The sequence below is a fragment of the Eleutherodactylus coqui genome, chromosome 1 (genome assembly GCF_035609145.1).
Source record: "Eleutherodactylus coqui strain aEleCoq1 chromosome 1, aEleCoq1.hap1, whole genome shotgun sequence".
Lineage (NCBI taxonomy): Eukaryota > Metazoa > Chordata > Amphibia > Anura > Eleutherodactylidae > Eleutherodactylus > Eleutherodactylus coqui.
The window spans coordinates 292238117-292251820 of record NC_089837.1 but is presented as its reverse complement, the minus strand read 5'-3'; the positions used below and the strand labels follow the sequence as shown (position 1 = coordinate 292251820).

At 45.6% G+C, this 13704-nt stretch overlaps 1 protein-coding gene across 2 annotated transcripts in view; it reads right to left on the bottom strand.

Annotated features, from left to right (window-relative positions):
• Positions 1–13704, bottom strand: part of DLGAP3 (DLG associated protein 3) — a 378675-nt gene that overhangs the window by 73559 nt on the left and 291412 nt on the right. The window contains exon 7 of one of the 2 annotated variants that reach the window (XM_066573296.1): positions 6698–6721. The exons of the other annotated variant lie outside the window; for it this stretch is intronic. Coding sequence (XP_066429393.1) covers positions 6698–6721 — 24 coding nt within the window. The remainder of the gene's footprint in view (positions 1–6697; positions 6722–13704) is intronic. 2 annotated transcript variants of the gene reach the window in all.

Genomic DNA, 13704 nt, shown 5'->3' with positions numbered 1-13704 from the left:
CTTTAAATCTTGCCGAAGGTCCAGGCACCCAATGTCTTGTGTTGAGACTCTTGGTACGTCATGCATAGCCGAGGCCGCTGGATCTGTGTCCACAGCTGGGGCTCTCTTTATTAGATAGGGATTAGGATTTTATATTATACTGAGGGTAAGGATGCAGGCTTATTATATGGAGCTTTTAAACAATAACTGTTTACTTAACAGGCATTGTTAAACAGGGGCAAATGATCACTTGGACAATTAGTAAGGTATTACTATGCATTTCATCTCAACAACCCTTTCTTTCTGTAGCTGTAACCATTCAGTTATGCTGTCAGGAGCGTTACGTACATGATATTGACTGTGTCTGTGTTCTACAAGTGTTGTATATACATTTTATAGGTAATGCGCCCAACATTTATTATGAAACGTCATACTACCCATAGTACTGCAATCCGTAAGACAATTTTCCCACCGAGATAAAAAAGCAAGCTCAAACAAGTAAAAATATTGTCCTAAGTCACCTAATGACTCATCTTAACTTGACTACAATGGCAAATTCAAAGTTGTCTTACAAGAATTGATAGACATCGTCACTTTGACCTTCTAGTGTAAACTTCAGAATGTGAATGCACAACATACATACAATTCTTGATCAAGTACTTTCAAGCTTCTCAAAGAATATAAATATATATTTACTTGCATATTGCCATTTCTTATATAGATTGAGCAAGTTTTTGCAAAGGTTCAAGATGGCTGCTAAGAAAAAGAAAAGCTCTCGGTCCAGCTGAACAAGCCAAAAGACCACACTGATATTAGCCTTAAGCTTGGGCTAACTGGAGACTATTTGTAGCACAAATGATTGATTTTAACTATTAGGCTACACCCGCAGAATAAAGGAATATATTGGATTGTATGAAATCTTGTGGACTGCTATCACTGGATAGTTAAAAGTGATCAGTGGTGCTACAAATAAATCTCCACAATTGTTACAAGCAATAAAATTCAACAATTCATCATTTCATTTTTTCAGTTTTACATTCAAAAACATCTGACCAGAACACTGCATAAAATTACAAAAGAGTCATCAAACAACATAAGTGGGACATATAGGATATTTTGTAGTGTAGTCATGCAACAAATAGGACAGGTTGGTGTACAAGGATACTCAAACCAAGAACACTTACTCTACATGAACATGCCACACACAAGTATAAGTTAAGTAGATTTTACACACTATGTAGAAAATGTAAGTCCTTTCTTGACAAATTGTCAACCAACTTTTCTAATACAAGCTGAAGTGGAAGTTGTATGGTCTTGCGATTGAGTGATTTGGGAAAAGTGAATATATTACTAGGTGCTGCAGAGGTATTGTTCTATCTTCCTTATTTGCATATTTCCCAGAGGAGCTTGCATGGCCTTAGAAGTCTCCTCACGCACCTCCTATGTGGTCTCCTTAAGAAGAGATGATACCCTTCCCAACTGCATAAGAAAGCAGGCTTACAACTCCCTGTGAAGTCCCCCAACCCCTTTCAATCAAACAAGCATGATGCTGCTCTGCTTCAAACATCATGGGCCACATTTTCTAATAATAATAATAATAATAATAATAGTTACAGTGTAAATAACTAGATAATCTAATGATACACCAACTTTTTCACAATGTTGCATGCTGAATAATAAATTTGGTACATCTTTAGGGCTCGGTCAGACGAGCGTGTTTTAGGCCTGTGTAAAATGAACGCTTCTAAAAGAACCAATGGGTTCTTATAGAAGCATTCATATGCACAGAATTTGCAGCACAAAATAGCAAACATCTAAAAAAGATAGAGCATAGGTGTGTTTTGCACAGGAGTTTCCATTGACTCCTATGGGAGCAGGAGTTATTGGAAACTCCTGCACTGGGAATGTTTAAAGACGGGCACCTGTCTTCTTTTCCATTCGTTGGACACAGGTAAACTCTCTCCCCTCCTTTTTTTCAGCTTTTATAGGAGCCTATGGGAGTCTTCAGCGTATTTCGGCCAAAGATAGAGCAAGACCTATTTTTTCACACACCGAATAAAATCGGCCTGCCTTTTCAGTCGCAATTTCTGGCACAATGTTTTTACGCAACTAAAAGTTGCTCATCTGAATGAATACATTAGAAACCAATGCTTCAGATGGTCACGATTATGCGTACATACCGGTACTGCCATGTGAATAAGGCCTATGACTGTTTTTACATGGATGAGAAAATTGTGCAAGTTTTGTGCATTTGTGCAACATACACAACTTACTCAATGTATTAATCCATTGTTTTCAATTGGTATATTTGTACAGGCATTTTTCCTCTCTCTTGCACAGAGAGTGTGAGACAGAAAAACTAAAGCAGGTCCTATTTTCGTGTGATTCAGATGCGAGAATAGGATTTGTAATGTCCTACATCGCACAGCTAATGGAAGGATGTCCTCGTGCTGTGTGATGCAAGTTGTGCCCAAGAATCTTGGATGAGACTCGCTATCATCAGTGTAAATACAGCCCTAGGTTCGCTAAATCCCACAATTCTGTCAGGACCTGACGACCATCTAGTGTGTATTAGATATTCGTCTGACATTTGTTCAGTAGATGCTAGGAGAAAAAAGATAAGTCGCTGCCAACTGCTTATTCTGCTCTCATGGCCTAACCGAGCAAGAGCAGTGTTTTTATTAATGACAAACAAATGATGTCACCATACAGTGCCCAAACAATACACGGAATCCAAATAATATGGTATACAGTACCAGGCTAATACAGTATATCATACTGTACCCAAACATTATGCCATTCTGTGTACAAATAATATGGCATACAGTGCCCAAATAGAGCATACAGAATCCAAATAATACAGTAACTAACATGAAGTCCACATATTAGTGCCATGTACTAATCAAACAATAAAAAGTGATGACACACATAGTGTCTAGTAAGGCTACAGTATATTCACATCATGCTATGCGATCATGTTTGGCAAACCACACCAAATCTAGGAGTAGCTCCACACTCACTCATGTGACATTCTGTGACTCTGTCTCCACTGGCGTCGCATGCATTGGCATACCTCTTTTTACTGTACTGCAGACAGAGCTTTTCTATACAGTAGACCACCACAAGAAAACACATTCAGTATTTTTTTCAACATTGTGGCCAATGGAGACATATGCCATTGTATGGGTATACGGTGGTATAGATCGGAGGAATGCTCCTGATGTATACCATTAGCGTGATGGTAATAGCTAAGCTTTCAACCACAGAACAATGTCTAAATAATCCATCATGTATTCACAAAATTATGCTAATTTAACAAAACATTGTGGATGGAATTTAATAAGGGTTGTGCTCCAGAAATCTAGCGTAAAAAGTTACAATTTTTACTAAAAGTAGGCAGGGTTTCCAAAAGGGATGATGCCACTTGTTGCCAACAAATGCCTAAATTATAGTACAAATATACGCCAGTTTATGTGCTGGTGCAGATTTGACGTTCTAGAAAATGGAACCATCAAATTTTTTAAGAGGTGCGTACACTTCAATAAATTCTGTCATATGGAATGTCAATCTTAGCACATGTGCCTCTGTATCTTCTACCAATGGCCAAATAAAATAATATCCCATGTCCTCAATGTGGTTTATACAAGGGTAAGTCAAAAGTTATCCGCACACTGGCTGTAGAATTTCTTTTAACCAACTTTCAAAAAAGAAACATTCATTATTTTTTTTGACATAACCTGCCTGCTTTTCAATGCACTTTGTCCATCTGTAAACAAGCTTTCGTATTTCCTCATTAAAATATGTTTTAGGCTGAGCTGTGAACCACGAATACACCACTGTCTTCACCTCTTCATCAGATGTGAATGTTTGTGATCTTAGGGCTTCTTTCAGGGAATCAAACATGTTATAGTGCGATGGGACAAGATCAGGACTATAAGGAGAATGCTTTAACACTTCAAAAACAAAGTTTTTGGAGAGTGTTGACAGTATGGGCAGTGGTGTGCGGATTCGCAGAGTCATACAACAATACAACACCTTTGGGTAGCAATCCTCTGCATTTTGTTTGAATTTTAGGCTTCAGCTTTTCAGTAAGCATCTCAATTTAATGAGCACTATTGATTGTTGAACCTTTTTCCTGATAATGGTCCAATACTAGCCTCTGAGAACCCTAGAGTCCCCCTCCTTCATGGCTGACATTTGTGGGACCTTCCTTGAACCTTTCTATCCATTCATACACACTTCTTCGCGACAAGACACTTTCTCCAAACTGTGCACAAACTCTTCGATAAATATTAGTACCAGAAACACTGTAGGATGACAATAAACAAATCACTGCACGCTTCTCTTATTTCGTGCAAATCACAAGTGGGGTTTTCGTGCACTGTAGTCACAAATTAATTGTTGTTAACATTATCAAAAGCACAGCAGTGATTGGGGAAACAGCAATCTACACTGGAGAGCATTGATAAGACAGCGCAGCCAACAGATGTTTCAATTTAACTGCCGTGTGGATCATTTTTGACTCACCCTTATATATAAAAATATCCAAAAACAACATGTTAGCAATATACACAAATACTGATCAGCTATAACATTACAACCGCTAACACGTGAAGAAAATAACATTATCTCATGACAATGGCACTTGTCAAGAGTGGGATATATGTGTACAACATTAGTGGAGTCAGCTCTTCAGGTTAAGGTGCTGGAAACAGGAAAAATGGGCAAGCATGAAGATCTGAAGATGAATAATAAGACTGATCCAACTTATAGGGCTTAAAGTGTCACTGACTTTTCAAACAACTAGTGCTGATGTGATAGCTAGAAAAAGTATAATGACTAGAGATGAGCGAGCACCAAAATGCTCGGGTGCTCGTTACTCGGGATGAAATTTTCGCGATGCTCGAGGGTTCGTTTCGAGTAACGAACCCCATTGAAGTCAATGGGCAACTCGAGCATTTTTGTATATCGCCGATGCTCACTAAGGTTTCCATTTGTGAAAATCTGGGCAATTCAAGAAAGTGATGGGAACGACACAGCAACGGATAGGGCAGGCGAGGGGCTACATGTTGGGCTGCATCTCAAGTTCCCAGGTCCCACTATTAAGCCACAATAGCAGCAAGAGTGGGCCCCCCCTCCCAACAACTTTTACTTCTGAAAAGCCCTCATTAGCAATGCATACCTTAGCTAAGCACCACACTACCTCCAACAAAGCACAATCACTGCCTGCATGACACTCCGCTGCCACTTCTCCTGGGTTACATGCTGCCCAACCCCCCCCCCCCTCCCGCACAACGCAGTGTCCACAGCGCACACCAAGGTGTCCCTGCGCAGTCTTCAGCTGCCCTCATGCCACACCACCCTCATGTCTATTTATAAGTGTGTCTGCCATGAGGAACCGCAGGCACACACTGCAGAGGGTTGGCACGGCTAGGCAGCGACCCTCTTTAAAAGGGGCGGGGCGATAGCCCACAATGCTGTACAGAAGCAATGAGAAATATAATCCTGTGCCACCGCCATCAGGAGCTGCAAACGTGGGCATAGCAATGGGGAACCTATGTGCCACACACTATTCATTCTGTCAAGGTGTCTGCATGCCCCAGTCAGACAGCGGTTTTTTATTAATAGTCACAGGCAGGTACAACTCCGCAATGGGAATTCCGTGTGCACCCACAGCATGGGTGGCTCCCTGGAACCCACCGGCTTCACATAAATGTATCCCATTACAGTGCCCATCACAGCTGAGGTAACGTCCGATTAAATGCAGGTGGGCTTCGGCCCACACTGCATGCCCCAGTCAGACTGGGGTTCTTTAGAAGTGGACACATTCAGTTACAACTCCGTGTGGACCGACAGCATGGGTGGGTGCCAGGAAGCCACCGGCGGTACATAAATATATCCCATTGCATTGCCCATCACAGCTGAGGTAATGTCATGTTTAATGCAGGTGGGCTTCGGCCCACACTGCATGCCCCAGTCAGACTGGGGTTCTTTAGAAGTGGACACATGCAGTTACAACTCCCTGTGGACCCACAGCATGGGTGGCTCCCTGGAACCCACCGTCGGTACATAAATATATCCCATTGCAGTGCCCATCACAGCTGATGTAACGTCAGCTTTAATGCAGGTGGGCAAAAAATTAATTGGATTACACTGTAGGCGAGGGCCCCAAAAAATTGTTGTACCAACAGTACTAATGTACGTCAGAAAAATTGCCCATGCCCAACCAAGAGGGCAGGTGAAACCCATTAATCACTTTGGTTAATGTGGCTTAATTTGTAACTAGGCCTGGAGGCAGCACAGTTAAAATAAAAATTGGTTCAGGTGCAAGTTTCAACGCTTTAATGAGCATTGAAACGTATAAAAATTGTTTACAAAAATTATATGACTGAGCCTTGTGGGCCTAAGAAAAATTGCCCGTTCGGCGTGATTACGTCAGGTTTCAGGAGGAGGAGCAGGATGAATATTATACACAGATTGATGAAGCTAAAAGGTCCACGTTTTTGATGGTGATATAGAACAATGCTTCCATCCGCGGGTGCAGCCTGCGTATTGTTTAGGTATCGCTGCTGTCCGCTGGTGGAGAAGAGAAGTCTGGGGAAATCCAGGCTTTGCTCATCTTGATGAGTGTAAGCCTGTCGGCACTGTCGGTTGACAGGCGGGTACAATTATCTGTAATGATTCCCCCAGCCGCACTAAACACCCTCTCTGACAAGACGCTAGCCGCAGGACAAGCAAGCACCTCCAGGGCATACAGCGCGAGTTCAGGCCACGTGTCCAGCTTCGACACCCAGTAGTTGTAGGGGGCAGAGGCGTCACGGAGGACAGTCGTGCGATCGGCTACGTACTCCCTCACCATCCTTTTACAGTGCTCCCGCCGACTCAGCCTTGACTGGGGAGCGGTGACACAGTCTTGCTGGGGAGCCAGAAAGCTGTCAAAGGCCTTAGAGAGTGTTCCCCTGCCTGTGCTGTACATGCTGCCTGATCTCTGCGCCTCCCCTGCTACCTGGCCCTCGGAACTGCGCCTTCGGCCACTAGCGCTGTCGGATGGGAATTTTACCATCAGTTTGTCCGCCAGAGTCCTGTGGTATAGCATCACTCTCGAACCCCTTTCCTCTTCGGGTATGAGAGTGGAAAGGTTCTCCTTATACCGTGGGTCAAGCAGTGTGTACACCCAGTAATCCGTAGTGGCCAGAATGCGTGTAACGCGAGGGTCACGAGAAAGGCATCCTAACATGAAGTCAGCCATGTGTGCCAGGGTACCTGTACGCAACACATGGCTGTCCTCACTAGGAAGATCACTTTCAGGATCCTCCTCCTCCTCCTCCTCCTCAGGCCATACACGCTGAAAGAATGACAGGCAAGCAGCATGGGTACCCTCAGCAGTGGGCCAAGCTGTCTCTTTCCCCTCCTCCTCATCCTCCTCATGCTCCTCCTCAACGCGCTGAGATATAGACAGGAGGGTGCTCTGACTATCCAGTGACATACTGTCTTCCCCCGCCTCTGTTTCCGAGCGCAAAGCGTCTGCCTTTATGCTTTGCAGGAAACTTCTCAAGAGGCATAGAAGAGGAATGGTGACGCTAATGATTGCAGCATCGCCGCTCACCATCTGGGTAGACTCCTCAAAGTTTCCAAGGACCTGGCAGATGGCTGCCAACCAGGCCCACTCTTCTGTAAAGAATTGAGAAGGCTGACTCCCACTGCGCTGCCCATGTTGGAGTTGGTATTCCACTATAGCTCTACGCTGCTCATAGAGCCTGGCCAACATGTGGAGCGTAGAGTTCCACCGTGTGGGCACGTCGCACAGCAGTCGGTGCACTGGCAGATGAAACCGATGTTGCAGGGTGCGCAGGGTGGCAGCGTCCGTGTGGGACTTGCGGAAATGTGCGCAGAGTCGGCGCACCTTTCCGAGCAGGTCTGACAAGCGTGGGTAGCTTTTCAGAGAGCGCTGAACCACCAAATTAAAGACGTGGGCCAGGCATGGCACGTGCGTGAGGCTGCCGAGCGGGCAGAGCCGCCACCAGGTTACGGCCGTTATCACACACGACCATGCCCGGTTGGAGGCTCAGCGGCGCAAGCCAGTGGTCGGTCTGCTCTGTCAGACCCTGCAGCAGTTCATGGGCCGTGTGCCTCTTCTCTCCTAAGCTGAGTAGTTTCAGCACGGCCTGCTGACGCTTGCCCACCGCTGTGCTGCCGTGCCGCGCGACACCAACTGCTGGCGACGTGCTGCTGCTGACACATCTTGATTGCGAGACAGAGGTTGCGTAGGAGGAGAAGGAGGAGGAGGAGGGTGGTTTAGTGGAGGAAGCATACACCGCCGCAGATACCACCACCGAGCTGGGGCCCGCAATTCTGGGGGTGGGTAGGACGTGAGCAGTCCCAGGCTCTGACTCTGTCCCAGCCTCCACTAAATTCACCCAATGTGCCGTCAGGGAGATATAGTGGCCCTGCCCGCCTGTGCTTGTCCACGTGTCCGTTGTTAAGTGGACCTTGGCAGTAACCACGTTGGTGAGGGCGCGTACAATGTTGCGGGAGACGTGGTCGTGCAGGGCTGGGACGGCACATCGGGAAAAGTAGTGGCGACTGGGAACTGAGTAGCGCGGGGCCGCCGCCGCCATCATACCTTTGAAAGCCTCCGTTTCCACAACCCTATACGGCAGCATCTCCAGGCTGATAAATTTGGCTATGTGCACGTTTAACGCTTGAGCGTGCGGGTGCGTGGCGGCGTACTTGCGCTTGCGCTCCAACACTTGCGCTAGCGACGGCTGGACGGTGCGCTGAGAGACATTGGTGGATGGGGCCGAGCACAGCGGAGGTGAGGGTGTGGGTGCAGGCCAGGAGACGGTCGTGCCTGTGTCCTGAGAGGGGGGTTGGATCTCAGTGGCAGGTTGGGGCACAGGGGGAGAGGCAGCGGTGCAAACCGGAGGCGGTGAACGGCCTTCGTCCCACCTTGTGGGGTGCTTGGCCATCATATGTCTGCGCATGCTGGTGGTGGTGAGGCTGGTGGTGGTGGCTCCCCGGCTGATCTTGGCGCGACAAAGGTTGCACACCACTGTTCGTCGGTCGTCTGCACTCTCAGTGAAAAACTGCCAGACCTTTGAGCACCTCGGCCTCTGCAGGGTGGCATGGCGCAAGGGGGCGCTTTGGGAAACAATTGGTGGATTATTCGGTCTGGCCCTGCCTCTACCCCTGGCCACCACACTGCCTCTTCCAACCTGCCCTGCTGCTGCACTTGCCTCCCCCTCTGAAGACCTGTCCTCAGTAGGCGTAGCAAACCAGTCACCTCATCATCCTGCTGCTCTTCCCTCGAATCCTCTGTGCGCTCCTCCCTCAGACTTACTCCAATTACTACTACCTGAGTGATAGACAACTGTGTCTCATCGTCATCGTCCTCCTCACCCACTGAAAGCTCTTGAGACAGTTGCCGTAAGTCCCCAGCCTCATCCCCCGGACCCTGGGAACTTTCCAAAGGTTGGGCATCGGTCACGACAAACTCCTCCAGTGGGAGAGGATTCGGAACCATTGCTGCCCATTCTGGGCAGGGGCCCGAGAACAGTTCCTGGGAGTCTGCCTGCTCCTCAGAATGTGTCATTGTAATGGAGTGAGGAGGCTGGGAGGAAGGAGGAGCAGCAGCCAGAGGATTCAGAGTTGCAGCAGTCGACGGCGTAGAACTCTGGGTGGTCGATAGATTGCTGGATGCACTTTCTGCCATCCACGACAGGACCTGCTCACACTGCTCATTTTCTAATAAAGGTCTACCGCGTGGACCCATTAATTGTGAGATGAATGTGGGGACGCCAGAAACGTGCCTTTCTCCTAATCCCGCAGCAGTCGGCTGCGATACACCTGGATCAGGAGCTCGGCCTGTGTCCACACCCTGACTTGGGCCTCCGCGTTCTCGCCCGCGTCCACGTCCTCTAGGCCTACCCCTACCCCTCAGCATGCTGTATTACCAATACTGCAGAAACAGAACGCTGTAATGAAATGTGCCGCTTATTGGCCTGTGGTTGGAGGCTGACTTCCCATACGGAACGCACAGCAGAGCCAGGAAACAATTTTGCGCACGCCTGTAGTGAGACATAGGTGCGTATGACTGAGCTAGTGGAATTCACAGCGCAGAAGCAGTCAAGTGGCCAAAGGCCAGTAGTAGGCCTTAAGTATTTTGCTTCTATTTTTTTTAAATGCTGAGCTGATACAGCAGACAGATACTGTAGGCAGCATATAATATTATGTATACTGTTTCCCTCTGGCGGGATGACGGCGATCATGTAACAGAGACAGCAGATCCAGGAAACAATTTTGCGCAAGCCTGCTGTAACGCTTAGCTGCTTATTAATTACGACTACTACCCCCAGCAGATAGATACTGTAGGCAGCGTATAATATTATGTATACTCTTTCCCTCTGGCGGGATGACGGCGATCATGTAACAGAGACAGCAGATACAGGAAACAATTTTGCGCAAGCCTGCTGTAACGCTTAGCTGCGTATTAATTAGGACTACTACCCCCAGCAGATAGATACTGTAGGCAGCGTATAATATTATGTATACTGTTTCCCTCTGGCGGGATGACGGCGATCAGGTAACAGAGACAGCAGATCCATGAAACAATTTTGTGCAAGCCTGCTGTAACGCTTAGCTGTGTATTAATTAGGACTACTACCCCCAGCAGATAGATACTGTAGGCAGCGTATAATATTATGTATACTCTTTCCCTCTGGCGGGATGACAGCGCTGATGTAACAGAGACAGCAGATCCAGGAGACAATTTTGCGCAAGCCTGCTGTAACGCTTAGCTGCGTATTAATTAGGACTACTACCCCCAGCAGATAGATACTGTAGGCAGCGTATAATATTATGTATACTGTTTCCCTCTGGCGGGATGACGGCGATCATGTAACAGAGACAGCAGATCCAGGAAACAATTTTGCGCAAGCCTGCTGTAACGCTTAGCTGTGTATTAATTAGGACTACTACCCCCAGCAGATAGATACTGTAGGCAGCGTATAATATTATGTATACTCTTTCCCTCTGGCGGGATGACAGCGCTGATTTAACAGAGACAGCAGATCCAGGAGACAATTTTGCGCAAGCCTGCTGTAATGCTTAGCTGCGTATTAATTAGGACTACTACCCCCAGCAGACACGCAGTAAACTGAAGACGGTCACAGGCAGCCCAAATATAGTATTTTTCCCCAATTTTTTGGAAAAAGCCCACTGCCTATATAGCCTGAATATCTCTATCCCTGCCTCACCAGTACTGGCCCTACACTCTGTACAATGACTGCAGACTGCGGACGCAATGCTCTGCACGGCCGATATACAAAAAAAAAAAAATTGTGCAACACTGCTAAAAGCAGCCTCAACAGTACTGCACACGGTCAGATGTGGCCCTAAGAAGGACCGTTGGGGTTCTTGAAGCCTAAAATAACTCCTAACGCTCTCCCTATAGCAGCTTCGGCACCAGCAGCACTTTCCCGGATCTCTGCCAGAATGCATCTGTGGCGAGCCGCGGGAGGGGCCGATTTATATACTCGGGTGACACCTGATCTCGCCAGCAACTCACTGCAGGTAATGCCTTCCCTGTCTTTCTATTGGCCAGAAAAGCGCGCTAACGTCTCAGAGATGAAAGTGAAAGTAACTCGAACATCGCGTGGTGCTTGCCTCTAGTAACGAGCATCTCGAACACGCTAATACTCGAACGAGTATCAAGCTTGGACGAGTACGTTCGCTCATCTCTAGTCCCTACTAGAGATGAGCGAGCACCAAATTGCTTGGGTGCTCATTATTCGAGCCAAGCTTTTTGTAATGCTCGAGAGCTCTATTCGAGTAACGAACCCCATTGAAGTCAATGGGAGACTCAAGCATTTTTCAATAGACCCGCCAGGTGTCGAGCATTTTTTCTCTCTCTCTCTCAGCGCTTGTGATAGTTGTAAGGATGACCAGATTGGTTTCCAAGGTTCTCTTTCCAAGCAAGTAATTATTCAAGAGTATTTTTTTAAAACCTAGCACAAAAATACATCTTAAGAACTTATAATTACTGAAGTTTTTTTTTTACAGAGGAAACACCACTAAATGATTTTCACTTTGCTCTAATACCCTAAACGTTGCACTGTCTAATAATAACATCTAATAGAATTGTTGGTGGACAAGCAATGGACATTTTAAACATGATTGACTTCTTTGCAGATAATAACAGTCATTAGTCTGCCAATCTGATCATTTGTATATATATATATATATATTCCACCTGACAGATGACTGTTTTGGTTTAAATTGTCTCACTTGATTAATTTTAGATGAATGTATACGGCCCCCTATAAAACGAGTACCTAGCTTGCTGACTGGGGAAAGCAATGACAAGACAACTCCGCAAAAGAAAACACCACCTTAGGAGTCAGTCATGACTCTGTGCTTGCACAGGGGATTTTGCCTTTATTCTACCTATCAAAACTGCATGTGTGTCCAGGACATGAAAAGCTTTTGAAAATTTATTGTCCACGCTCCCTATCATTTGTCTTTTATTATTTTTTCATTTTTCCTCACTGTCTGCTTTCCAAAATCCATGGGGATCACTAACTGCATCTCAGCTATGGTGGAGCTAGACCCCATAGTAGCTGTTATGTCTCCAACCTTTGAAATTCCACCAATTCTTTGTTTCATTCTATTCTACTGAATATTAGATTCAGCAGTCAAAGAGTTACAAAGAATAAAAACCTATGATTACCACTTAAGGAATTGAAAATTATAGACCTTTTCTAGATTCTATTTGTGCAATCATGAATTCCTAAAACACATTAATATTAGACATGCTTCCCCTGTCACTCGCTATCCTCACGACTCCCACAGTCTAATTTACACACTGTTTGAAATTCATTGAGGTGTAGGCAAGAGGAAAAGCAGCCAGGATCAGGATTCTGTGTGACAGTGACATCTGTTAGGAAATGATATCTGTGATACAGTACATAAGTGGGAAGCTCTCTCTTTACTGTAAACTTTCAGAGTTCAGACTTTTTACATCTGAAATTCACTGTTCTTTCCAGCTTTTATAAGAGTTTTACTCAAAAGGTTGCACCTTTGACTTCATTCACACTGCCATATGTAATTAAAATGAAACATATATTTTTAGGGCCAAGCTGTCACATCCAATAAGCACCATAAATTAAGTTATGGTGCTCATAGGACAAGGAGTATGGAGTCCAATAATTTACTTTTTATATTTACCTGGCACCCCATTCCCTCACTGTCAGCCCTGGAAGTTGGTGCTTGGTCTGTGAGCGTGACTTTTTTCTTCAGTCAGTATACTCCCATAGAGAAAAGTATGTGTGGGCAGACATGACTGAATAAGAGTCACGCTCACAGACCAAGCGAGCACTGTCTTCTAGGATTGACAGCAAGGGAACGAAGAGTCGGGTAAGTATAAGATGTACATCCCCAGACTCCATCTGACCTGTTCTGGGAGTTCCATAAATTAGTTTATGGTGCTTATGGGACACGACAGCTTCCCTTTAAAGCCAAAGGAAAGAGTGGATGTAGAAGAAAAGATATAAATTATACCACTTTTTCTCTTTTTCGGATTTACTGCTTGTTTTGGCTTTTAAGAAGAATACACATTCCACTGAGTCTTCTATATAGAACATATCTTGTAAGCATATTTTCGCACTAAATTATGTAAAAAACAGATAAAAGCTGCAAACGTGGAGACAGAGAAACTCATTAACAAAG